Source organism: Salvelinus namaycush, chromosome 8, assembly GCF_016432855.1.
Source record: "Salvelinus namaycush isolate Seneca chromosome 8, SaNama_1.0, whole genome shotgun sequence".
In the NCBI taxonomy this organism is placed as follows: domain Eukaryota; kingdom Metazoa; phylum Chordata; class Actinopteri; order Salmoniformes; family Salmonidae; genus Salvelinus; species Salvelinus namaycush.
Genome location: NC_052314.1, coordinates 7077800 through 7104990, shown reverse-complemented (window position 1 = coordinate 7104990; position 27191 = coordinate 7077800). Strand labels below are relative to the sequence as shown.

At 44.9% G+C, this 27191-nt stretch overlaps 1 protein-coding gene across 1 annotated transcript in view; it reads right to left on the bottom strand.

Annotated features, from left to right (window-relative positions):
• Positions 1-235: 235 nt before the first annotated feature.
• LOC120051684 (inositol hexakisphosphate and diphosphoinositol-pentakisphosphate kinase 2-like) overlaps positions 236-27191 on the bottom strand; it is a 60422-nt gene continuing 33466 nt past the window's right edge. Inside the window, exons 12-15 of the mRNA XM_038998575.1 lie at positions 25092-25191; positions 15562-15699; positions 14628-14749; positions 236-3242 (exon numbers count right to left, since the gene is read on the bottom strand). Of these exons, the coding sequence (XP_038854503.1) occupies positions 3183-3242; positions 14628-14749; positions 15562-15699; positions 25092-25191 (420 nt within the window). The 3' untranslated portion in view covers positions 236-3182. The remainder of the gene's footprint in view (positions 3243-14627; positions 14750-15561; positions 15700-25091; positions 25192-27191) is intronic.

The following is a 27191-nucleotide window of genomic DNA, read 5'->3' as shown; positions in this document are numbered from 1 at the left end:
ATACAAGACAGCATACAAGACAGCATACAAGACAGCATACAAGACAGCATACAAGACGACATACAAGACAGCATACAAGACAGCATACAAGACAGCATACAAGACAGCATACAAGACAGCATACAAGACAGCATACAAGACGACATACAAGACAGCATACAAGACAGCATACAAGACAGCATACAAGACATACAAAAAGACGACATACAAACTACAAAACACAATGACAAGCACACTCTCTTCATAATCTATTGAAACGTTTTAGGTTTACAATTCTAAGAATTATGTCAAGAATGTAATGGCACTGTACAAGAACAAAATAAAATAAAAATTGTATGTAAATTGTGTTCGTAACCATATGTTTTTGTTAAAACGATTCAATGTATCCCTCCCATCTAAAAATATATATTTTTTTGCCCTAATTACATATTCAATATAACTTTACAATCGTCTCAGGAACAACACAGATGACAAAATAATATGTATTACAACATATGATACAGAATCGTTTAAATTAATATTAAAAACGTAACTTTGGCAAGACAGCAGACATGTTTAAACTAGTAGGAGGATCCAGTACAGACTGCAGTAGCCTAAAAGACAGCAGACATGTTTAAACTAGTAGGAGGATCCAGTACAGACTGCAGTAGCCTAAAAGACAGCAGACATGTTTAAACTAGTAGGAGGATCCAGTACATACTGCAGTAGCCTAAAAGACAGCAGACATGTTTAAACTAGTAGGAGGATCCAGTACATACTGCAGTAGCCTAAAAGACAGCAGACATGTTTAAACTAGTAGGAGGATCCAGTACAGACTGCAGTAGCCTAAAAGACAGCAGACATGTTTAAACTAGTAGGAGGATCCAGTACATACTGCAGTAGCCTAAAAGACAGCAGACATGTTTAAACTAGTAGGAGGATCCAGTACAGACTGCAGTAGCCTAAAAGACAGCAGACATGTTTAAACTAGTAGGAGGATCCAGTACATACTGCAGTAGCCTAAAAGACAGCAGACATGTTTAAACTAGTAGGAGGATCCAGTACAGACTGCAGTAGCCTAAAAGACAGCAGACATGTTTAAACTAGTAGGAGGATCCAGTACAGACTGCAGTAGCCTAAAAGACAGCAGACATGTTTAAACTAGTAGGAGGATCCAGTACAGACTGCAGTAGCCTAAAAGACAGCAGACATGTTTAAACTAGTAGGAGGATCCAGTACAGACTGCAGTAGCCTAAAAGACAGCAGACATGTTTAAACTAGTAGGAGGATCCAGTACAGACTGCAGTAGCCTAAAAGACAGCAGACATGTTTAAACTAGTAGGAGGATCCAGTACATACTGCAGTAGCCTAAAAGACAGCAGACATGTTTAAACTAGTAGGAGGATCCAGTACAGACTGCAGTAGCCTAAAAGACAGCAGACATGTTTAAACTAGTAGGAGGATCCAGTACAGACTGCAGTAGCCTAAAAGACAGCAGACATGTTTAAACTAGTAGGAGGATCCAGTACATACTGCAGTAGCCTAAAAGACAGCAGACATGTTTAAACTAGTAGGAGGATCCAGTACAGACTTCAGTAGCCTAAAAGACAGCAGACATGTTTAAACTAGTAGGAGGATCCAGTACAGACTGCAGTAGCCTAAAAGACAGCAGACATGTTTAAACTAGTAGGAGGATCCAGTACAGACTGCAGTAGCCTAAAAGACAGCTACTTCCTCAGAAGTGGTTTACCCTTGAAACACCAAAACATATATTCAGTAACACTGATTCTCGTTGTAAGGGAGTTGAGGCATATGTTTGGTAGGTTGAAAGAGGTATATGAAATATATTTTACACTTAAAACATAACCAGTATGTGTATAGAATTAGTTGTTATTTTGCGACAAAGTGGTATTAAAATGATGTGTAGACAATGACAGGAAACAGTATCCCCATTGTATTGTACCCTTTCCCCCAAAATCATGTAAAGTACGGGAACTCAAACAGTGTACCAAAAGGGACAACACCAACAAAACTGGACAAAGTAGTCCATATTTGATCAACTGGCTCAACTATCTCTGTGTTCCAAAGAATATGGTCAGCCATGATTCAAAAGGCAGAATATTCTGAACCCGCCTCCCTCCTCTGAGAAAGGAGCTACTCATACAGCGCCACATTCTGTGTGTGCAGTTCCATATAGAATAGGATTTTGATGAAGCATGGCAATACTCAGCTCCTGTTTCTCCCATCGTCTCTAATCAGAAGCCAAAGTCTGAATCCAGGACAGACAGCAGGACAACAGTCTGACTCCAGGACAGACGGAAGGACAGCAGTCTGAATCCAGGACAGACGGCAGGACAGCAGTCTGAATCCAGGACAGACGGCAGGACAGCAGTCTGAATCCAGGACAGCAGTCTGAATCCAGGACAGACGGCAGGACAGCAGTCTGAATCCAGGACAGACGGCAGGACAACAGTCTGAATCCAGGACAGACGGCAGGACAGCAGTCTGACTCCAGGACAGACGGCAGGACAGCAGTCTGACTCCAGGACAGACGGCAGGACAACAGTCTGAATCCAGGACAGACGGCAGGACAACAGTCTGAATCCAGGACAGACGGCAGGACAGCAGTCTGAATCCAGGACAGCAGTCTGAATCCAGGACAGACGGCAGGACAGCAGTCTGAATCCAGGACAGACGGCAGGACAGCAGTCTGAATCCAGGACAGACGGAAGGACAGCAGTCTGAATCCAGGACAGCAGTCTGAATCCAGGACAGACGGCAGGACAGCAGTCTGACTCCAGGACAGACAGCAGGGATGAGTCCAGCCTCAGGCCCGTCTATACACTGCAAAGGAACCTGGGGATAGGCTCCCCTCGCTGTCGCTCAACTGGGGCAGAGTGTTGGTTGGACACACATCCGCCTGATGGGAGGGGCCAGTGGGTTTTGGTTTGTTTTTGTCCACACTGGGTCCAGCACTGTATGTGACTGTGATTAGTTTGAAAGCACTCACAGGCAGGTAGAAGTCACAGTGTGGATGGATGAATGGCTGGGTGGATGGATGGGTGGGTGGATGGATGAATAGATGGGTGGGTGGATGGATTAATAGGGAGTGGATCCAGGTGTTGTGGTGTCCTCTAGTTTCTGTGTGGGATCCGGTGAGGGGGCTGTGGTCTACTCACTGAAGCTGAAATGTATGTCTGGGTTCACTGAGGTGGGGGAGGGGGGCCCATCACTGAACACTGTGCTAGAGGGGCCACTGCTGTCTGCACACACACACACACAAAGAAAAAGAGAGACCCACACAAACATGAACATAAACATGTAATTGGATAATTATTTTGTACCTTCATTTATACATGTAAGTCAATGAATAAGAAATTATCATTTACAATGTGTCAAACATTATTAAACAACATATCAAATTTGAAGTGTAATATCAGTCACTCTACCGCTGGGCCAAACTCTAGTGCTGGGCCAAACTCTAGCGCTGGGCCAAACTCTAGCGCTGGGCCAAACTCTAGCGCTGGGCCCAATGCTGGGCCAAACTCTACCGCTGGGTCCAGCGCTGGGCCAAACTCTACTGCTGGGCCAAACTCTACTGCTGGGCCAAACTCTACCGCTGGGCCAAACTCTACCGCTGGGCCCAGCGCTGGGCCAAACTCTACTGCTGGGCCAAACTCTACTGCTGGGCCAAACTCTACCGCTGGGCCCAGCGCTGGGCCAAACTCTACTGCTGGGCCAAACTCTACTGCTGGGCCAAACTCTACTGCTGGGCCAAACTCTACCGCTGGGCCCAGCGCTGGGCCAAACTCTACTGCTGGGCCAAACTCTACTGCTGGGCCAAACTCTACCGCTGGGCCCAGCGCTGGGCCAAACTCTAGTGAGAAAATAAACAAACACTCAAATGAGAACAAAGCTGCTATTCATCAGAGGGACACTTCTAACCTCCAGCATGCTTTCTCCTCCTCCTCTACGCCCTAATAAACATTACATGGGTTATTAAGACTGAAGAGACACAGATAAAGCTATGGTTATCGCAAGTTCGATTTTGGGGCGAGAGCGAAAGAGAGAATTAGAGAAAACTAGAGCAAAAGAGCGAAAGAGACCGAAAGAAAGGAGAGACAGAAAGAGAGAGACAGAAAGAGAGAGACAGAAAGGAGAGACAGAAAGAGAGAGACAGAAAGGAGAGAGACAGAAAGAGAGAGACAGAAAGAGAGAGACAGAAAGGAGAGACAGAAAGAGAGAGACAGAAAGAGAGAGACAGAAAGGAGAGACAGAAAGAGAGAGACAGAAAGAGAGAGACAGAAAGAGAGAATTAGAGAGAACTAGAGAGAAAGAGCGAGAGAGACAGAGATAAAGCAGCTCACAGCAGCTGTTGAAACAATCCTAAAAGACTGGTGAAGGGCCAAATTAATCCCCACTGGAGGGGGGGGGCACCGACAACAATGGACCCCAGCGGCAAGGCAGAGATGGCTAGATAAAACTAAGGGGGGGGGGTTATTATCCCCAGTCCTATTTTACAGAAGTCTTATATTGATAGCGCCTCAAACACAGCGCTCTTATTTAGTTAATCTGACAGTTTTAGGCCTTTTATACGTCCTGCTCTGAGAAACCTCTTTCTCTTTATACGTCCTGTTCTGAGAAACCTCTTTCTCTTTATACGTCCTGCTCTGAGAAACCTCTTTCTCTTTCTACGTCCTGCTCTGAGAAACCTCTTTCTCTTTATACGTCCTGCTCTGAGAAACCTCTTTCTCTTTCTACGTCCTGCTCTGAGAAACCTCTTTCTCTTTATACATCCTGCTCTGAGAAACCTCTTTCTCTTTCTACGTCCTGCTCTGAGAAACCTCTTTCTCTTTATACATCCTGCTCTGAGAAACCTCTTTCTCTTTATACGTCCTGCTCTGAGAAACCTCTTTCTCTTTATACGTCCTGCTCTGAGAAACCTCTTTCTCTTTATACATCCTGCTCTGAGAAACCTCTTTCTCTTTATACATCCTGCTCTGAGAAACCTCTTTCTCTTTCTACGTCCTGCTCTGGGAAACCTCTTTCTCTTTCTACGTCCTGCTCTGAGAAACCTCTTTCTCTTTCTACGTCCTGCTCTGAGAAACCTCTTTCTCTTTATACGTCCTGCTCTGAGAAACCTCTTTCTCTTTATACGTCCTGCTCTGAGAAACCTCTTTCTCTTTATACGTCCTGCTCTGAGAAACCTCTTTCTCTTTATACGTCCTGCTCTGAGAAACCTCTTTCTCTTTATACGTCCTGCTCTGAGAAACCTCTTTCTCTTTATACGTCCTGCTCTGAGAAACCTCTTTCTCTTTATACGTCCTGCTCTGAGAAACCTCTTTCTCTTTCTACGTCCTGCTCTGAGAAACCTCTTTCTCTTTCTACGTCCTGCTCTGAGAAACCTCTTTCTCTTTATACGTCCTGCTCTGAGAAACCTCTTTCTCTTTATACGTCCTGTTCTGAGAAACCTCTTTCTCTTTATACGTCCTGCTCTGAGAAACCTCTTTCTCTTTATACGTCCTGCTCTGAGAAACCTCTTTCTCTTTATACGTCCTGCTCTGAGAAACCTCTTTCTCTTTCTACGTCCTGCTCTGAGAAACCTCTTTCTCTTTCTACGTCCTGCTCTGAGAAACCTCTTTCTCTTTCTACGTCCTGCTCTGGGAAACCTCTTTCTCTTTATACGTCCTGCTCTGAGAAACCTCTTTCTCTTTATACGTCCTGTTCTGAGAAACCTCTTTCTCTTTATACGTCCTGCTCTGAGAAACCTCTTTCTCTTTATACGTCCTGCTCTGAGAAACCTCTTTCTCTTTATACGTCCTGTTCTGAGAAACCTCTTTCTCTTTATACGTCCTGCTCTGAGAAACCTCTTTCTCTTTATACGTCCTGCTCTGAGAAACCTCTTTCTCTTTATACGTCCTGCTCTGAGAAACCTCTTTCTCTTTATACGTCCTGCTCTGAGAAACCTCTTTCTCTTTATACGTCCTGCTCTGAGAAACCTCTTTCTCTTTATACGTCCTGCTCTGGGAAACCTCTTTCTCTTTATACGTCCTGCTCTGAGAAACCTCTTTCTCTTTATACGTCCTGTTCTGGGAAACCTCTTTCTCTTTATACGTCCTGCTCTGAGAAACCTCTTTCTCTTTATACGTCCTGCTCTGAGAAACCTCTTTCTCTTTATACGTCCTGCTCTGAGAAACCTCTTTCTCTTTATACGTCCTGCTCTGAGAAACCTCTTTCTCTTTATACGTCCTGTTCTGAGAAACCTCTTTCTCTTTATACGTCCTGCTCTGAGAAACCTCTTTCTCTTTATACGTCCTGCTCTGAGAAACCTCTTTCTCTTTATACGTCCTGTTCTGAGAAACCTCTTTCTCTTTATACGTCCTGCTCTGAGAAACCTCTTTCTCTTTATACGTCCTGCTCTGAGAAACCTCTTTCTCTTTATACGTCCTGCTCTGAGAAACCTCTTTCTCTTTATACGTCCTGCTCTGAGAAACCTCTTTCTCTTTATACGTCCTGCTCTGAGAAACCTCTTTCTCTTTATACGTCCTGCTCTGGGAAACCTCTTTCTCTTTATACGTCCTGCTCTGAGAAACCTCTTTCTCTTTATACGTCCTGCTCTGAGAAACCTCTTTCTCTTTATACGTCCTGCTCTGAGAAACCTCTTTCTCTTTATACGTCCTGCTCTGAGAAACCTCTTTCTCTTTATACGTCCTGCTCTGAGAAACCTCTTTCTCTTTATACGTCCTGCTCTGAGAAACCTCTTTCTCTTTATACGTCCTGCTCTGAGAAACCTCTTTCTCTTTATACGTCCTGCTCTGAGAAACCTCTTTCTCTTTATACGTCCTGCTCTGAGAAACCTCTTTCTCTTTATACGTCCTGCTCTGAGAAACCTCTTTCTCTTTATACGTCCTGCTCTGAGAAACCTCTTTCTCTTTATACGTCCTGCTCTGAGAAACCTCTTTCTCTTTATACGTCCTGCTCTGAGAAACCTCTTTCTCTTTATACGTCCTGCTCTGAGAAACCTCTTTCTCTTTATACGTCCTGTTCTGAGAAACCTCTTTCTCTTTATACGTCCTGCTCTGAGAAACCTCTTTCTCTTTATACGTCCTGCTCTGAGAAACCTCTTTCTCTTTATACGTCCTGCTCTGAGAAACCTCTTTCTCTTTATACGTCCTGCTCTGAGAAACCTCTTTCTCTTTATACGTCCTGTTCTGAGAAACCTCTTTCTCTTTATACGTCCTGTTCTGAGAAACCTCTTTCTCTTTATACGTCCTGTTCTGAGAAACCTCTTTCTCTTTATACGTCCTGCTCTGAGAAACCTCTTTCTCTTTATACGTCCTGTTCTGAGAAACCTCTTTCTCTTTATACGTCCTGTTCTGAGAAACCTCTTTCTCTTTATACGTCCTGTTCTGAGAAACCTCTTTCTCTTTATACGTCCTGTTCTGAGAAACCTCTTTCTCTTTATACGTCCTGCTCTGAGAAACCTCTTTCTCTTTATACGTCCTGTTCTGAGAAACCTCTTTCTCTTTATACGTCCTGTTCTGAGAAAACCTCTTTCTCTTTATACGTCCTGCTCTGAGAAACCTCTTTCTCTTTATACGTCCTGCTCTGAGAAACCTCTTTCTCTTTATACGTCCTGCTCTGAGAAACCTCTTTCTCTTTATACGTCCTGCTCTGAGAACCTCTTTCTCTTATACGTCCTGCTCTGAGAAACCTCTTTCTCTTTATACGTCCTGCTCTGAGAAACCTCTTAAATCTGTCCTGCTCGGAGAAACCTCTTTCTCTTTATACGTCCTGCTCTGAGAAACCTCTTTCTCTTTATACGTCCTGCTCTGAGAAACCTCTTTCTCTTTATACGTCCTGCTCTGAGAAACCTCTTTCTCTTTATACGTCCTGCTCTGAGAAACCTCTTTCTCTTTATACGTCCTGCTCTGAGAAACCTCTTTCTCTTTATACGTCCTGCTCTGAGAAACCTCTTTCTCTTTATACGTCCTGCTCTGAGAAACCTCTTTCTCTTATACGTCCTGCTCTGAGAAACCTCTTTCTCTTTCTACGTCCTGCTCTGAGAAACCTCTTTCTCTTTCTACGTCCTGCTCTGAGAAACCTCTTTCTCTTTATACGTCCTGCTCTGAGAAACCTCTTTCTCTTTATTACGTCCTGTTCTGAGAAACCTCTTTCTCTTTATACGTCCTGCTCTGAGAAACCTCTTTCTCTTTATACGTCCTGCTCTGAGAAACCTCTTTCTCTTTATACGTCCTGCTCTGAGAAACCTCTTTCTCTTTATACGTCCTGCTCTGAGAAACCTCTTTCTCTTTATACGTCCTGCTCTGAGAAACCTCTTTCTCTTTATACGTCCTGCTCTGGGAAACCTCTTTCTCTTTATACGTCCTGCTCTGAGAAACCTCTTTCTCTTTATACGTCCTGTTCTGAGAAACCTCTTTCTCTTTATACGTCCTGCTCTGAGAAACCTCTTTCTCTTTATACGTCCTGCTCTGAGAAACCTCTTTCTCTTTATACGTCCTGCTCTGAGAAACCTCTTTCTCTTTATACGTCCTGCTCTGAGAAACCTCTTTCTCTTTATACGTCCTGCTCTGAGAAAACCTCTTTCTCTTTATACGTCCTGCTCTGAGAAACCTCTTTCTCTTTATACGTCCTGCTCTGAGAAACCTCTTTCTCTTTATACGTCCTGCTTCTGAGAAACCTCTTTCTCTTTATACGTCCTGCTCTGGGAAACCTCTTTCTCTTTATACGTCCTGCTCTGAGAAACCTCTTTCTCTTTATACGTCCTGCTCTGAGAAACCTCTTTCTCTTTATACGTCCTGCTCTGAGAAACCTCTTTCTCTTTATACGTCCTGCTCTGAGAAACCTCTTTCTCTTTATACGTCCTGCTCTGAGAAACCTCTTTCTCTTTATACGTCCTGCTCTGAGAAACCTCTTTCTCTTTATACGTCCTGTTCTGAGAAACCTCTTTCTCTTTATACGTCCTGCTCTGAGAAACCTCTTTCTCTTTATACGTCCTGCTCTGAGAAACCTCTTTCTCTTATACGTCCTGCTCTGAGAAACCTCTTTCTCTTTATACGTCCTGCTCTGAGAAACCTCTTTCTCTTTATACGTCCTGCTCTGAGAAACCTCTTTCTCTTTATACGTCCTGCTCTGAGAAACCTCTTTCTCTTTATACGTCCTGCTCTGAGAAACCTCTTTCTCTTTATACGTCCTGCTCTGAGAAACCTCTTTCTCTTTATACGTCCTGCTCTGAGAAACCTCTTTCTCTTTATACGTCCTGCTCTGAGAAACCTCTTTTCTCTTTATACGTCCTGCTCTGAGAAACCTCTTTCTCTTTATACGTCCTGCTCTGAGAAACCTCTTTCTCTTTATACGTCCTGCTCTGAGAAACCTCTTTCTCTTTATACGTCCTGCTCTGAGAAACCTCTTTCTCTTTATACGTCCTGCTCTGAGAAACCTCTTTCTCTTTATACGTCCTGCTCTGAGAAACCTCTTTCCTACTTTATACGTCCTGCTCTGAGAAACCTCTTTCTCTTTATACGTCCTGCTCTGAGAAACCTCTTTCTCTTTATACGTCCTGCTCTGAGAAACCTCTTTCTCTTTATACGTCCTGTTCTGAGAAACCTCTTTCTCTTTATACGTCCTGCTCTGAGAAACCTCTTTCTCTTTAATACGTCCTGCTCTGAGAAACCTCTTTCTCTTTATACGTCCTGCTCTGAGAAACCTCTTTCTCTTTATACGTCCTGCTCTGAGAAACCTCTTTCTCTTTATACGTCCTGTTCTGAGAAACCTCTTTCTCTTTATACGTCCTGTTCTGAGAAACCTCTTTCTCTTTATACGTCCTGTTCTGAGAAACCTCTTTCTCTTTATACGTCCTGCTCTGAGAAACCTCTTTCTCTTTATACGTCCTGTTCTGAGAAACCTCTTTCTCTTTATACGTCCTGTTCTGAGAAACCTCTTTCTCTTTATACGTCCTGTTCTGAGAAACCTCTTTCTCTTTATACGTCCTGTTCTGAGAAACCTCTTTCTCTTTATACGTCCTGCTCTGAGAAACCTCTTTCTCTTTATACGTCCTGTTCTGAGAAACCTCTTTCTCTTTATACGTCCTGTTCTGAGAAACCTCTTTCTCTTTATACGTCCTGAACTTAGTCCTGCTCTGAGAAACCTCTTTCTCTTTATACGTCCTGCTCTGAGAAACCTCTTTCTCTTTATACGTCCTGCTCTGAGAAACCTCTTTCTCTTTATACGTCCTGTTCTGAGAAACCTCTTTCTCTTTATACGTCCTGCTCTGAGAAACCTCTTTCTCTTTATACGTCCTGCTCTGAGAAACCTCTTTCTCTTTATACGTCCTGCTCTGAGAAACCTCTTTCTCTTTATACGTCCTGTTCTGAGAAACCTCTTTCTCTTTATACGTCCTGTTCTGAGAAACCTCTTTCTCTTTATACGTCCTGCTCTGAGAAACCTCTTTCTCTTTATACGTCCTGCTCTGAGAAACCTCTTTCTCTTTATACGTCCTGCTCTGAGAAACCTCTTTCTCTTTATACGTCCTGCTCTGAGAAACCTCTTTCTCTTTATACGTCCTGCTCTGAGAAACCTCTTTCTCTTTATACGTCCTGCTCTGAGAAACCTCTTTCTCTTTATACGTCCTGCTCTGAGAAACCTCTTTCTCTTTATACGTCCTGCTCTGAGAAACCTCTTTCTCTTTATACGTCCTGCTCTGAGAAACCTCTTTCTCTTTATACGTCCTGCTCTGGGAAACCTCTTTCTCTTTATACGTCCTGCTCTGAGAAACCTCTTTCTCTTTATACGTCCTGTTCTGAGAAACCTCTTTCTCTTTATACGTCCTGTTCTGAGAAACCTCTTTCTCTTTCTACGTCCTGTTCTGGGAAACCTCTTTCTCTTTATACGTCCTGCTCTGAGAAACCTCTTTCTCTTTATACGTCCTGTTCTGAGAAACCTCTTTCTCTTTATACGTCCTGTTCTGAGAAACCTCTTTCTCTTTATACGTCCTGTTCTGGGAAACCTCTTTCTCTTTATACGTCCTGCTCTGAGAAACCTCTTTCTCTTTATACGTCCTGCTCTGAGAAACCTCTTTCTCTTTATACGTCCTGCTCTGAGAAACCTCTTTCTCTTTATACGTCCTGCTCTGAGAAACCTCTTTCTCTTTATACGTCCTGCTCTGAGAAACCTCTTTCTCTTTATACGTCCTGCTCTGAGAAACCTCTTTCTCTTTATACGTCCTGCTCTGAGAAACCTCTTTCTCTTTATACGTCCTGCTCTGAGAAACCTCTTTCTCTTTATACGTCCTGCTCTGAGAAACCTCTTTCTCTTTATACGTCCTGCTCTGAGAAACCTCTTTCTCTTTATACGTCCTGCTCTGAGAAACCTCTTTCTCTTTATACGTCCTGCTCTGAGAAACCTCTTTCTCTTTATACGTCCTGCTCTGAGAAACCTCTTTCTCTTTATACGTCCTGCTCTGAGAAACCTCTTTCTCTTTATACGTCCTGCTCTGAGAAACCTCTTTCTCTTTATACGTCCTGCTCTGAGAAACCTCTTTCTCTTTATACGTCCTGCTCTGAGAAACCTCTTTCTCTTTATACGTCCTGCTCTGAGAAACCTCTTTCTCTTTATACGTCCTGCTCTGAGAAACCTCTTTCTCTTTATACGTCCTGCTCTGAGAAACCTCTTTCTCTTTATACGTCCTGCTCTGAGAAACCTCTTTCTCTTTATACGTCCTGCTCTGAGAAACCTCTTTCTCTTTATACGTCCTGCTCTGAGAAACCTCTTTCTCTTTATACGTCCTGCTCTGAGAAACCTCTTTCTCTTTATACGTCCTGCTCTGAGAAACCTCTTTCTCTTTATACGTCCTGCTCTGAGAAACCTCTTTCTCTTTATACGTCCTGCTCTGAGAAACCTCTTTCTCTTTATACGTCCTGCTCTGAGAAACCTCTTTCTCTTTATACGTCCTGCTCTGAGAAACCTCTTTCTCTTTATACGTCCTGTTCTGGGAAACCTCTTTCTCTTTATACGTCCTGCTCTGAGAAACCTCTTTCTCTTTATACATCCTGTTCTGGGAAACCTCTTTCTCTTTATACGTCCTGCTCTGAGAAACCTCTTTCTCTTTATACGTCCTGTTCTGAGAAACCTCTTTCTCTTTATACGTCCTGCTCTGAGAAACCTCTTTCTCTTTATACGTCCTGTTCTGGGAAACCTCTTTCTCTTTATACGTCCTGTTCTGGGAAACCTCTTTCTCTTTATACGTCCTGCTCTGAGAAACCTCTTTCTCTTTATACGTCCTGCTCTGAGAAACCTCTTTCTCTTTATACGTCCTGTTCTGGGAAACCTCTTTCTCTTTATACGTCCTGCTCTGAGAAACCTCTTTCTCTTTATACGTCCTGTTCTGGGAAACCTCTTTCTCTTTATACGTCCTGCTCTGAGAAACCTCTTTCTCTTTATACGTCCTGCTCTGAGAAAACCTCTTTCTCTTTATACGTCCTGTTCTGAGAAACCTCTTTCTCTTTATACGTCCTGTTCTGAGAAACCTCTTTCTCTTTATACGTCCTGTTCTGGGAAACCTCTTTCTCTTTATACGTCCTGTTCTGGGAAACCTCTTTCTCTTTATACGTCCTGTTCTGGGAAACCTCTTTCTCTTTATACGTCCTGTTCTGGGAAACCTCTTTCTCTTTATACGTCCTGTTCTGAGAAACCTCTTTCTCTTTCTACGTCCTGCTCTGAGAAACCTCTTTCTCTTTCTACGTCCTGCTCTGAGAAACCTCTTTCTCTTTCTACGTCCTGCTCTGAGAAACCTCTTTCTCTTTATACGTCCTGCTCTGAGAAACCTCTTTCTCTTTATACGTCCTGCTCTGAGAAACCTCTTTCTCTTTATACGTCCTGCTCTGAGAAACCTCTTTCTCTTTATACGTCCTGCTCTGGGAAACCTCTTTCTCTTTATACGTCCTGTTCTGGGAAACCTCTTTCTCTTTATACGTCCTGTTCTGGGAAACCTCTTTCTCTTTATACGTCCTGCTCTGGGAAACCTCTTTCTCTTTATACGTCTTGTTCTGAGAAACCTCTTTCTCTTTATACGTCCTGCTCTGAGAAACCTCTTTCTCTTTCTACGTCCTGCTCTGAGAAACCTCTTTCTCTTTATACGTCCTGCTCTGAGAAACCTCTTTCTCTTTATACGTCCTGTTCTGGGAAACCTCTTTCTCTTTATACGTCCTGCTCTGAGAAACCTCTTTCTCTTTCTACGTCCTGCTCTGAGAAACCTCTTTCTCTGGTGCTGGTTGGCCTGTTAACCATGTTCATTAGGCAATAATAGGCTCCAAACGGAAGAAAATAGACTGTTCAATAAGACATTTATTTTGTTTTAAAACATTTTCTGTTGCATGCCCCATTGAACATACCCGTGTTGTAGGACAATGGAAATGTGCATTACTACTGTAGTGTTGGGTCCTAAAACTAACCCTTTTTCCTAGCCCCTAGCATCACTTTCATGTTTGCAGATCTGAAGGGACTGAGTGGGTGTAATCTCAAACTAACCTACCCATGGGGTTGGGGGACGCTTCCGCCATATTGCTCAAACCCATCTAGGTGAGGGCTACGGGTTGTGGTCGGACTGACATGCACCTGAACCGGCGTTGATTGTGAAGCTTTGCATACGCATCTACTGTAACTCACTATAGCACTGTGAGAAGCAGAGGTGCCAGACTGCCAGGTAGACCTACTGTAACTCACTATAGCACTGTGAGAAGCAGAGGTGCCAGACTGCCAGGTAGACCTACTGTAACTCACTATAGCACTGTGAGAAGCAGAGGTGCCAGACTGCCAGGTAGACCTACTGTAACTCACTATAGCACTGTGAGAAGCAGAGGTGCCAGACTGCCAGGTAGACCTACTGTAACTCACTATAGCACTGTGAGAAGCAGAGGTGCCAGACTGCCAGGTAGACCTACTGTAACTCACTATAGCACTGTGAGAAGCAGAGGTGCCAGACTGCCAGGTAGACCTACTGTAACTCACTATAGCACTGTGAGAAGCAGAGGTGCCAGACTGCCAGGTAGACCTACTGTAACTCACTGTAGCACTGTGAGAAGCAGAGGTGCCAGACTGCCAGGTAGATCTACTGTAACTCACTATAGCACTGTGAGAAGCAGAGGTGCCAGACTGCCAGGTAGACCTACTGTAACTCACTATAGCACTGTGAGAAGCAGAGGTGCCAGACTGCCAGGTAGACCTACTGTAACTCACTATAGCACTGTGAGAAGCAGAGGTGCCAGACTGCCAGGTAGACCTACTGTAACTCACTATAGCACTGTGAGAAGCAGAGGTGCCAGACTGCCAGGTAGGCCTACTGTAACTCACTATAGCACTGTGAGAAGCAGAGGTGCCAGACTACCAGATAGACCTACTGTAACTCACTATAGCACTGTGAGAAGCAGAGGTGCCAGACTGCCAGGTAGGCCTACTGTAGCTAATTGGTACTGAAAAGAACGCAGCATATTACTCTGTGGTACAAGTACAGTATGGTGATGTTAATGCTCAGTATTTAGTTTAGCGTTTAATATTCTCACATTTAAAAGAGCTAGATATGTTTTAAACAAATATGTATGAAGCCTGAAGAACATGGACGTCGCTATACTCACACCATAGTGGGTATTCGGGGGGCCGGACAGGAGTTTCTGAGGAGGACAGGGCTTTCGGTGAGGGGGGTAGATGTGTGTTTGGCCGTACCCCTGACTCGACGTGTCGAACAAGGCAGAGAGAGCTGGAGAGAAACGATCATGTTCGCAACTAAACATCATAAAAGGTGGATGTGTTATATGCCACTGAGAAAGACAGTGATGACCGACACCAAATATATTAATTTGTTTGCCTGGTCCCAGATCTGTTTCTCCCATCTTGCCAACACTTATGGTCATTATCAAGCCAATGATCATAGGAGCTGGTACGACAGCACAAACAGATCTTGGATCAGGTCTGTATCGTAGAGGCTAGGTATGTCGCTCCTAGAATGAATGTTGTAGTTTCATGTAAATGCATCATAATGCTCATTCTAGACATTCTATTCCCCATGTAATGTTAATGGGGGAGCCAACATGGCTGCCATAGAATGTTGTAGTTTCATGTAAATGCATCATAATGCTCATTCTAGACATTCTATTCCCCATTTAATGTTAATGGGGGAGCCAACATGGCTGCCATAGAATGTTGTAGTGTCATGTAAATGCATCATAATGCTCATTCTAGACATTCTATTCCCCATTTAATGTTAATGGGGGAGCCAACATGGCTGCCATAGAATGTTGTAGTTTCATGTAAATGCATCATAATGCTCATTCTAGACATTCTATTCCCCATTTAATGTTAATGGGGGAGCCAACATGGCTGCCATAGAATGTTGTAGTGTCATGTAAATGCATCATAATGCTCATTCTAGACATTCTATTCCCCATTTAATGTTAATGGGGGAGCCAACATGGCTGCCATAGAATGTTGTAGTGTCATGTAAATGCATCATAATGCAGAAACTTCAATGGCCCAACTCTCTAAATGCATGGCTCTGACTAGAATGCCTACCTTTCATGGTCTTGGCGTGGGCATCGCTGCTGTGCTCACATACGGCATTGAGGAACTTGTCCACCTGCTTGAGGGACAGCGAGTTGTGCAACGTCTCCAGCGGGTAGATAGAGGGCACCATGGAGCAGCCTTCAAAGCCTACATGGGAGAAGAGACACACAAACACACGGTGGCACCACCCCTCCATCTGAGCTATGGGACGTGGCGATACAGTAATATAACACGTAGCCCCGCCCTCTTTCAATGTGACATCCCTCGACGGAGAAAGATAGACATTGGGCGTCCCTCAGGGCACTCTGCAAGGACCATGCCAAAATTCAGCTGAGTCATTCACACAAAAGTACCAAGCCATAGAGCAGCTTGACCAAGGACAGGCTTTGCGTCTCGAATGGCGTACAGTACACACGTCCTGCCCTGAGGCCTTGTGTTGTGTGACGACAGGCTTTTCACACACCAGCAGGCCTGTGCGGCCAATCAATCCTTTGACATACAGTGCAGCCCAAAATAACACCACAATGGAAGTGACAGCACCACACAAAAACAAGGAATGTATGAGGTCAAGCAATGAGTCATCCAGTCATCCATTTCCCAGAATGCATGCTGTCAGCCTTCTCCCCGAACTGTCCAAATGTTGTAACCTAAATCCCAACAGCACTTCGATGGTCAGCACAAATGGCTTCCAAGGCCTGCATTTTACAGTATTCCGCCATAATGTTTCTTCCCCAACCAACTGACAGTTTCATTAATCAACGTGTTAATGTCAGAAATAACAAGTCAACTTGGTCAGGATGGACTTTCACCAACCACCAAAAGAGTGTTGTTGAATTGGTGATTGGTGAAGCCTTTAGTGGAGTCTTTGAGTTTGCCGAGTTTCAACCATAAGCAGTTTTCAGCATCATTATTCACCTGGGCAAGACAAGGTCAGAGTACAACATGAGAGCGTTTTGCCTGACAAAAATTATCTGATAACGTCGCTAAAGAATATCAACCCAGACGTCCGTGGAGAAGGCCTGATAAGATCTCTAGCTTTCTGTTGTCTTTCCCTTCCTCCCTCTGCTTGCCTCGCTCTGTCTCCACCCCTCCCTCGCTACGCGTTGCAGCCTACCACTCCGCACGGATATTCACTTCAGCTCACACACACCAGATGTAGCAGAAGACACTGACGCTACACTGCACCCTTAATTTACTACCCGTCAAACAGAGTGGAAGAGCAAGAGAGGGAGAGAGACGCAGCGAATTAAGATATGTAATGAAAAAAAACAGAGTGGTAAGGGAGGAGGGAAATGGAAAAATAAAGTAAGACGAGAGAGAAAAAACCCAGTCAGGCTTTGACAATTCAAGTGTGCCCAGTCAATTACCTATGGAAATGTAATATTCCTATCAACCTCTTCCAAGTCTAGGGAATAGTGATTTCCTGTCCAGCTACAGAGTTCTGGGCTGATGTCTAGTACTCTCATGTGGGGATGCGTATGCTTAAAAGGGGGACGCAGAAGCTCCAGATCCTCCCCTAAAAATCTGTAGTTTAAGGACAGACTACCGCTTACTCGGCCAATTAAAATGAGGTAAGCCAAGATGACCTAGATATTCTTCGCAGATCTCAGATCTTAAATCTGGTCCAAAATACCAAAACATCATTCATGAGAGCTAAGGGATTTTCAATGGTAGCCAGGAGGGCCTCCAAAAGTGCAGTCTCCACATCACTCCAATCAAGTGTCCATATGTAAAACAACTATCTTGACAGCCAGAATACCCAACTGGACTGTAAAAGGTCAAATAGTGGGTGCTTATATATCTTTCCTGTTTCAAATATATGAAAGTGTGTGGTGTGAAATGAAAATGCGTTTTTTTGCATATTGCACTCCCCTGCGACACCCTCGGAGAGCGGGGTCACGGCCCTCGGAGAGCGGGGTCACGGCCCTCGGAGAGCGGGGTCACGGCCCTCGGAGAGCGGGGTCACGGCCAGGGATCAGCCAATATTGACGGCGACCCTGGACCAATTAGGGTTAAGTGCTTTGCTCAAGGGCAGATCGACATTTTTCCACCTAGCAGGGACTTTTTAAAAATAATTTCACCGTAAAGATCTTGAAGAGAAAGCTGGCAAACATCCTTTTGGATTAAAAGCCTCAGCAGCAAAATGAGTAAGGGATATTGACCCATCGATTGGAGAATGAACACTCCCTTTATAGTTGCCACGGCTGCATTCTCAGGCAGAGACAGAGAGAGAGAGAGAGAGGAGAGAGAGAGACAGACATGAAGGGAATAGGCCAACAAACGTCATGTAGACAGTGATAGTGAATTAGATATGAAAAACAGAAGCGACAGAGACAAAACCGGAAGAGGGAAGAGACCGAGAAGATGAAAGAGAAAGGAGAAGCAATACGACAAGCCTGCATCGGCAGCACCCCGGCCTCAGCACTGCATGAACAGGTGGAGGGTAGGACATGGGAGGTCTACAGGGGGCCGACCGTAGAGGCACTATGGGAGGTCTACAGGGGGCCGACCGTAGAGGCACTATGGGAGGTCTACAGGGGGCCGACCGTAGAGGCACTCTGGGAGGTCTACAGGGGGCCGACCGTAGAGGCACTCTGGGAGGTCTACAGGGGGCCGGCCGTTGAGGCACTCTGGGAGGTCTACGGGGGGCTGGCCGTAGAGGCACTCTGGGAGGTCTACGGGGGGCCGACCGTAGAGGCACTCTGGGAGGTCTACGGGGGGCCGACCGTAGAGGCACTCTGGGAGGTCTACGGGGGGCCGACCGTAGAGGCACTCTGGGAGGTCTTGGCTGGACACCAGACGGTTCCGGAAGAAGGCGCCGGTGGTAAGGGCACTGTTGCAGATGGAGGGCCATGGCCCCCGTCCAGAGAGGAACAAGACAGGAGGGCCCCTTCAGCAGCTGTTGTGGGGCTCTGAGGAAGAGTAGTGAAAGGCTGTAGTCGGGCCAGCATGTTCACAATATTAAAGAGGCTGAGACTCTCTCATTCAAAACGAAACCAGGCTGCAGGTAACAGGCTCTCTCCCATCCATTCGATAAGACAGATGGAGAAACATCTAAGCGCTGTCCAGAGCTACAGTTCTCTCCATCTTTGATGTTCATGGGGTAATGTACATTGGAAGCTGACAGGCATGTCAGTCAAAATGCCTCTTTGCTGATCACGAACACCAGTAAGTCACAAGGCTTCTCAACATCATAGAAAGGACAATGCTTTCATTCCAGACGTAACACTGAAGTGCAACTACAAAACGAGGCATCAATGTTTTCATGTAGAATCCAAACAGGGTGTAATCTGGAATTCATAGAACAGTCAACAACCGGAACAGAGGCTTATAGGTAGTATCTACAGTGCATTCGGAAAGTATTCAGGGTCAACCAGAATACCAGACAATGGGATCAGAGAGACTTATGGGTAATATGGGTAGTACCTACAGTGCATTTGGAAAGTATTCAGACCTCTTGACTTTTTCCACATTTTGCTATGCTACAGCCTTATTCTAAAATCAATATCTCTCTGTACTTTGCGCCATTCATCTTTCCCTCAATCCTGACTAGTCTCCCAGTCCCTGCTGCTGAAAAACATCCTCACAGCATAATGCTGCCACCACCACGCTTCACCGTAGGGATGGTGCCAGGCTTCCTCCAGACGTGACGCTTGGCATTCAGGCCAAATAGTTCAATCTTGGTTTCATCATACCAGAGACTCATGTTTCTCACGGTCTGAGTACATTAGGCGCCTTTTGGCAAACTCCAAGCGGGCTGTCATGTGCCTTTTACTGAGGAGTGGCTTCCGTCCGGCCACTCTACCATAAAAACCTAATTAGTGGAGTGCTGCAGAGATGTTTGTCCTTCTGGAAGGTTCTCCCATCTCCACAGAGGAACTCTGGAGCTCTGTCAGAGTGACCATCGGGTTCTTGGTCAACTCTCTGACCAAGGTTCTTCTCCCCCGATTGTCCAGTTTGGCTGGGCGGCCAGCTCTTGGAAGAGTCTAGGTGGTTCCAAACTTATTCCATTGAAGAATGATGGAGGCCACTGTGTTCTTGGGGACCTTCAATGCTGCAGAAATGTTTTGGTACCCTTCCCCAGATCTGTGCCTCGACACAATCCTGTCTCTGAGCTCTCAGAACAATTCCTTCGACCTCATGGCTTGGTTTTTGCACTGACATGCACTGTCAACTGTGGGACCTTATATAGACAGGTGTGTGACTCTCCAAATCATGTTCAATCAATTGAATTTACCACAGGTGGACTCCAATCAAGTTGTAGGATCAATGGAAACAGGATGCAACTGAGCTGAATTTCAAGTCTCATAGCAAAGGGTCTGAATACTTATGTAAATAAGATATTTAAGAAAACCTGTTTTCGCTTTGTCATTATGGGGTATTGTGAGTAGATTGAGGAGTAAAAAAAATAACATCTAATACTGCTATTTACCTATAATTCAATGCCAAATTCACTCAGTTTAACTGGGTGAGAGCCAGGCCCAGAGTCGTCAGTTTCAATGTGTCCCTCTCCTTCGTCATTCTCCAAGCTACAGGAAAATACAATCAAGTGCAATTCACAAAACATTGACTTGTATCTGTACAGCCCCAACAGTAAAGTCATTGTGTCGGGCAAAAATTCTCTATTCAACCACTGTTACTTTCTTACCACAGCAGCTCAGGTCCTATACATTGTTTGAGAGATACCACAGGACTCACCCATGCATGACAAACTCATCCAACCACTGCCTGGACACCTATAACATAGTAATATATTTCATAGCACAGTGCATAGCAACATGACTCAATTGAAATCAGTAAAACAGACGGAATAAATTAAAATTAGTCAATTTCCCCTTTAATGGGTATTCTTGTGGACACATGTTCACACACAGTACCAGTCAAAAGTTTGGACACACCTACTCATTCAATGTTTTTTTTTTACTATTTTCTACATTGTAAAAACATAGTGAAGACATCAAAACTATGAAATAACACATATGAAATCATGTAGTAACCAAAAAAAGTGTTCAAAATATCAAAATATATTTTAGATTCTTCAAAACTAAAGAAAAATAAAGAAAAACCCTTGAATGAGTAGGTGTCCAAACTTTTGACTGGTACTGTGTAGCAACACGTATACCGCAGTCTCTCTTCCATAGCACAGTGTTATGTGCATGCCTCTCTCTCGTTTGGTCACCAACTGGTTCGGCCATGTTTGAACACCAACCATTCCTTAAAATTAAATTAATAGATTCACCGACATGGTTATGAGTGATGGGACAGGTTTCATGTTAATTAAAACCATTTCATTCTTTACCCATCGTATTAAATTAGTAGGTTTAGCATGAACTCACATTTTCTTTGGGTCAAATTGAAAGATCTCTCAAGAGTTGAACAAGAGATTTGCCAGTTACTTCAGAAATAAAAGAATGTTTTTGAAAGGATATTAATTAGCATTAAAAACACGGGTTATCCTAATCAAAAAGTAAACTGGAACGGTGGAGGAGCTAACCGTCTCTCCAGACAATGGGTTTGAATGAACAAAAGGAGCATGTGATGATGTGTACACACAGCCACACAACGCGATATATTCCACACACACATACCCATCCTGTGGGAAAACGGTGGGTCAGAGAGACGTGTATTAACAGGTGAAAATCAGTGTCAAGGCAGAACACGGATGGTGTTAAGAGTGAGGGTCCAAAAACCAAACAGATGGTGAAGACAGGAAGTCTTGTGAAGTAGAAAACTCAAGAGATATTGAGATTCTGGCATAATAACGTCATTATGCAGCCAATATCAGACCAAAATATAGTTGTTTCCCCCAAAAGACATGCAAGATGAAGGGAAACTGAGTGGCAAGGTATACTTAAAAAAAAGTTTTATTTTTATTATTTTTTTTAAAGGCAGACATACCATTAGTCGGATGCCTGGCAAACGACACAGAAAATCTCTTTACTGCCGGCATAGAGAAGAGCTCTGAGGAAATAAGAAGGGTAATGGTGTTAACTGTGAACACGCTTGTACCTTGTATCGGAGGGCATATGTACGTGTGTGTGTGTGTGTTTTCCTGACCCCATGTGTGTCTTCAAACTCTCTGAAGTAGAGTTTGTTATTATTATGTGTCCACTGTGTCTGTGTCTCTCTGTCGGTGTCTCTCTGTTGGTGGTGAGACATACGCAGCATGGGAAGGGTTAACAGAGGAATGACAGAGAATGTGAAGGGGAAAGGGAGATACCTAAGTCTTGTTGTACAACTGAATGCATTCAACTGAAACGTGTCTTCCGCGGATGAGTGAATGAACAACTCAGCTGTGATTGTTCTGAATTCAGACAGAGGACTGATATTATCATTTAGATTTATTTAACCTTTATTTAACGAGGCAAGTCAGTTAAGAACAAATTCTTATTTTACAATGACGGCCTACCCCGGGCCAAACCCAGACGACGCTGGGCCAAATTGTGCGCCGCACTATGAGACTCCCAATCACGGCCGGATGTGATACAGCCTGGATTCGAACCAGGGACTGTAGTGACGCCTCTTGCACCGAGATAGCAGTGCCTTAGACCGCTGCGCAACATTAAGCACTGGTGAAGTGGGCTTTTGAAGAAGTTACCTAAAATGTCCTTTAGCTTGTTTTAAATCTTTCTGGAACACTCACTGACTGACTGTTCAGTCTATTGTCATGCCAAAATGATCTGAAATGTACGAAATGAACCATACGATGAAGGCAAGTGACATTTGAACATCCTGTTATATTGAACATGTGTTATATTAAAATACTGTAATCATCTGGATTATGGGAGGTGTATCTGTAAACACAATCATTATTGCTTATTCGTCTTTGTAACCTTCCAGTGCATTACGAGAAATAGACGTTTGCAAAAACACACACTTTAAAACACCGGAGATAAACCCCCCCCATACGTCATAGAAAAACATTGGTGTTATTTCAAAACCCCACACTTGTCACACTCTGTAGTCTCAAACAAGCAAACAATGACGTAACATCTCAAAGCATAATATTAAAGCAACCGTTTCATAAAGTGTGACATCACCTACATAGTGGAAACAGTACACAGTGCCACCCAGTGGACAACGTGGGGAACTTCAGTTCAACCCACAGTGGGACAACCTATCCTGTCCACATGCATGGGGCAGGTCATACAGTATTGTCCTTTATACCAGGGTTTTTAACAAACACGGTTTTTAACAAATCATGCTCTGCATACACTGTATGGACAAACAATTCTTAGCATATAATCACGAATGTAGTCACTGTCATGCTGTTGGGGGGGGGGGGGGGGGGGGAAATCACTCAAGCAGAGGATTGCTCTTCTAAAACCACATTGAAAACTGTAGAACTGATAATGGACCTGAAATTCATAAACAGTTTCTTGACTGTGCACGGCGTGCTAATAATTACCCGAAATGAAACCTAGGACAGTCAGGGAGCATAGAAAACTCCCGCACATTTCTTTGGCAAATTTTGACGGCGAGGTAACAACCAATTTTCAGTGTGGCTCTTCCTGGAACTGGTTGAAGAGCGAATTAGTTCGACAGCGCTGCTCTTAGAGGCTGACGACAAGAGGCAGGAAAAGAGGAGGGCTCTTTCGATAACTTGTCTGATCAAATAATAACCTCTCGTCCACTAAGGAAGAACCAGATGGAAGGAAACAGGATCTGAACATCAGCTCGGGACGCCATTTCAAATCTTCAAGGTAGTCTTACACTATATAGTAGGGCCGAGTCAACGAAGAACAGGTGGGAGATAGAGATCCATAAAGGAGCCGTACCATCTCGAAAAGGCAAACAGGGGGGCGGGTTTGCGGTAGTGGGTGCGGACGTAGTCCCAAAGGTTGGGGGTGCTAAAGGACACCCCCAGGACAGAGGTACTGAAGGGGCCCGAGCACAGGAACCCTGTTGTGGAAGATCCGCGGGGTGGAAGATAGGAGCGGGGTGGGAGAGAGGAGCGGGATGGGGGAGAGGAGCGGGATGGGAGAGAGGAGCGGGGTGGGAGAGAGGAGCGGGGTTGGGAGAGAGGAGCGGGTGGGAGAGAGGAGCGGGGTGGGAGAGAGGAGCGGGGTGGGAGAGAGGAGCGGGGGTGGGAGAGAGGAGCGGGGGTGGGAGAGAGGAGCGGGGTGGGAGAGAGGAGCGGGGTGGGATAGAGGAGCGGGGTGGGATAGAGGAGCGGGGGTGGGAGAGAGGAGCGGGATGGGAGAGAGGAGCGGGATGGGGGAGAGGAGCGGGATGCGAGAGAGGAGCGGGATGCGAGAGAGGAGCGGGATGGGAGAGAGGAGCGGGATGGGAGAGAGGAGCGGGATGGGGGAGAGGAGCGGGATGGGAGAGAGGAGCGGGATGGGAGAGAGGAGCGGGATGGGAGAGAGGAGCGGGATGGGAGAGAGGAGCGGGATGGGGAGAGGAGCGGGATGGGGGAGAGGAGCGGGATGGGAGAGAGGAGCGGGATGGGGAGAGGAGCGGGATGGGGAGAGGAGCGGGATGGGGAGAGGATCGGGATGGGAGAGAGGATCGGGATGGGAGAGAGGATCGGGATGGGAGAGAGGAGCAGGATGGGAAAGAGGAAAGAGGAGTGGGATAGGAGAGAGGAGCGGGATGGGAGAGAGGAGCGGGATGGGGGAGAGGAGCGGGATGGGGGAGAGGAGCGGGATGGGGGAGAGGAGCGGGATGGGGGAGAGGAGCGGGATGGGAGAGAGGAGCGGGATGGGAGAGAGGAGCGGGATGGGAGAGAGGAGCGGGATGGGGGTAGGGAGGAAGTGGTTAGTCCTCATTGCATATCATGCAGTTCTTAGTAAGCGCAGATCACTGTTGCCAAGGGAGCTGTGTGTGTGTGTGTGTGTGTGTGAGATACTCCTAACACCTGCACCTCTTCCCTGATCAGAGAGGTGGTGAAGCCCCTCTAAGGCCTTCTGGGAAAGGTGACTGACATCAACATCTGGTGGGATCATGGACTCACAGGACGTCATGGATTTAAGAAACAAGTGGTCTTTCTAGTATGAACACATTTGGAACACGACCTTAGATACATTCTCTATTGACCTCTGGCCTACATAGTCTAGGCTACTCTGACCTACACAGTCTAGGCTACTCTGGCCTACATAGTCTAGGCTACTCTGGCCTACATAGTCTAGGCTACTCTGGCCTACATAGTCTAGGCTACTCTGGCCTACATAGTCTAGGCTACTCTGACCTACATAGTCTAGGCTACTCTGACCTACATAGTCTAGGCTACTCTGACCTACATAGTCTAGGCTACTCTGACTTACAGAATCTAGGCTACTCTGACTTACATAGTCTAGGCTACTCTGATTACAGAATCTAGGCTACTCTGGCCTGGGAGCTTTGGTTGCTGGACCTACCTACTGTACGCAATGATGGCAGCTATAAGAGAGAGAGAACACGAGAGAGAGAGAGCCAACAGATAGTGAGGTAGTTCACATAACCCAGAGAGATCAGTGAGATAGTGCTGATGTCAGGGGGACAGAAATATGACAGTGGCAGCAGTGGTTGGTACAGGGGGACAGAAACCAGATACCCACCTAGGCCAGTCTGTTTAATCTCGGGGGACTGGCACGAGCATGAGGGGAAGAGGCGATAGGAGGTGCCCTTGGAGGAGGTGGGCAAGGTCTCGGAGAGGACCTGGTTGGGGACAGGGACACATGGTCACAGTGAGACAGACAGCGACAGACAAACAGCTGACTGTCAGACAGGTAATTAAATAACCAGGCAGACATACACTCTGGATGAACTTGTAAAAACACAAACATGACTTGACTAATCATCACTAATAAGGACATAGTACACAGGCCACAAAGTCTACTGAGCCCGAGATTAATAATCAGTAGTGTAAAGTACTTAAGTAAAAATTATTTAAAGTAGTTATGGGTATCTGTACTTTATTATTTATATTTGACAAGTTTGACATCACTACATTCTTAAAGAAAATAATGTATTTTTTACCATACATTTTCCCTGACACCCAAAAGTACTCGTTGCATTTTGATGCTTAGCAGGACAGGAAAATGTTCCAATTCACGCACTAAATCAAGAGAACATCACTGGTCATCTCGACTGCCTCTGACCTGTTGGACTCACTAAACACAAATGCTTCGTTTGTAAATTATGCCCGAGTGTTGGAGTGTCCCTGGCTAGGTAGCAACATGGATCGTTGTGTAAATCTGTTGCATCTCAAGTTGACTACAAAATCCACAATGTAATGCTCTCTCTATGGGCTGACTGGCTAGCTAGCTAGCAAGCAAACGTAGCTACACACATTAATACTAGTTCGCTGTAATCGCCTAAACAAACTGCACTATCAATTTAGGAGTCTACAATATCACCATGTTCAACCTGCAGATGGATGTGCCTCTCAGAGGAGTCTAACATTCGCAACAGCAGATATATTTTTGAGGAGATGGGAAACGTTGTCTATGCTAGGCCAATGGGCCGCGCGGTGCATTCTGTGCGATTATGGGACAAGGAGAGCTTTCCGTCAAGGAGTGAATGGGAGTCGATTGGGCGATAGCTCAAAAACCCAACATTAGCACAACAAGTACAACATTACAAATCTTTTCAGAGATGTGAAATAATTAACTTGCTATCTGTAGCAGTGGCATAGCCACGGGTAGGCCTGCCCAGTTTGATCTCAGGCCTACCCCAAAAAATGTTCCAGAAATTATTCAATATAAATTGTTTAATTTTATTACATTTTTAAAAAGAAACGCATGTGAGATTTAATGTCTATGGGTCATTTTATTATAATGTAACAAAGAAATAGTCCGCGACAAACAAGTTGGCGCCGACTGTTGGTTACATTTAAGAAAAAAAATCATACTGTGGTTTACATCAAAAACCTGGCAACGTCACGTGGCTAAACTTTATAGCGCATAAGATAGCAAGCTCTACCGCGCAAGTTTACTCGAAGTGACTCACCAGCTACGGTAATTTAGTAGTTCTAGCAATTACAAACCAAAATGTCGATCGCTGGGTATAAAAAAAAAGACATCTGGAGTTAAAGTTGTGTGCGTGCCTGAAAATAATTTGGATCAATCTACCGATAGCTTCCAGAATGAGACATAAACAGGTGGCGCCAGGTTAGAAACAACCGCAATCACAACCGCCAATGGCACGTTGAGCCAGGCACTTTTGCCTACCCTACCGTCTCCTCTCGTTCTTGATGCTGCGGGCTGGGGTAAACCTTCAGTAGGTCCACCGACAGACGTGTCTGCCGTTGATGAACCAGCCTGTCAACCAAAGCTAGCAAAGTTCCCTTCAAGTATGATAAATGGCAAATCACGCTGCTTCTCTTCAAGGTGGTATGACCAGTTCGTGTGGATTGAGTATAGTAAAGGTATAGTAAAGCACAAGTTTTGTAGGCACTTTCCTGGAGCTAATGTCGAATTCGATTTATACGAGATGGATTTAAAAACTGGAAACTCACTAGAAATGCTTGCTGTAAACACGAGAATAGCAAATTACATGCTAGTGCCCTTGCAACATGTGAATCCTACAAGGCGATCCACGGGCCTAGAAGTTGTGAGACTGTGTTGAACCAAATGCATGGTGATGCAAACATGGATTTTATAGAAGGAAACCGTGCACATGTTAAAGTGGTCATAGATATTGTTCTAATGTGTGCA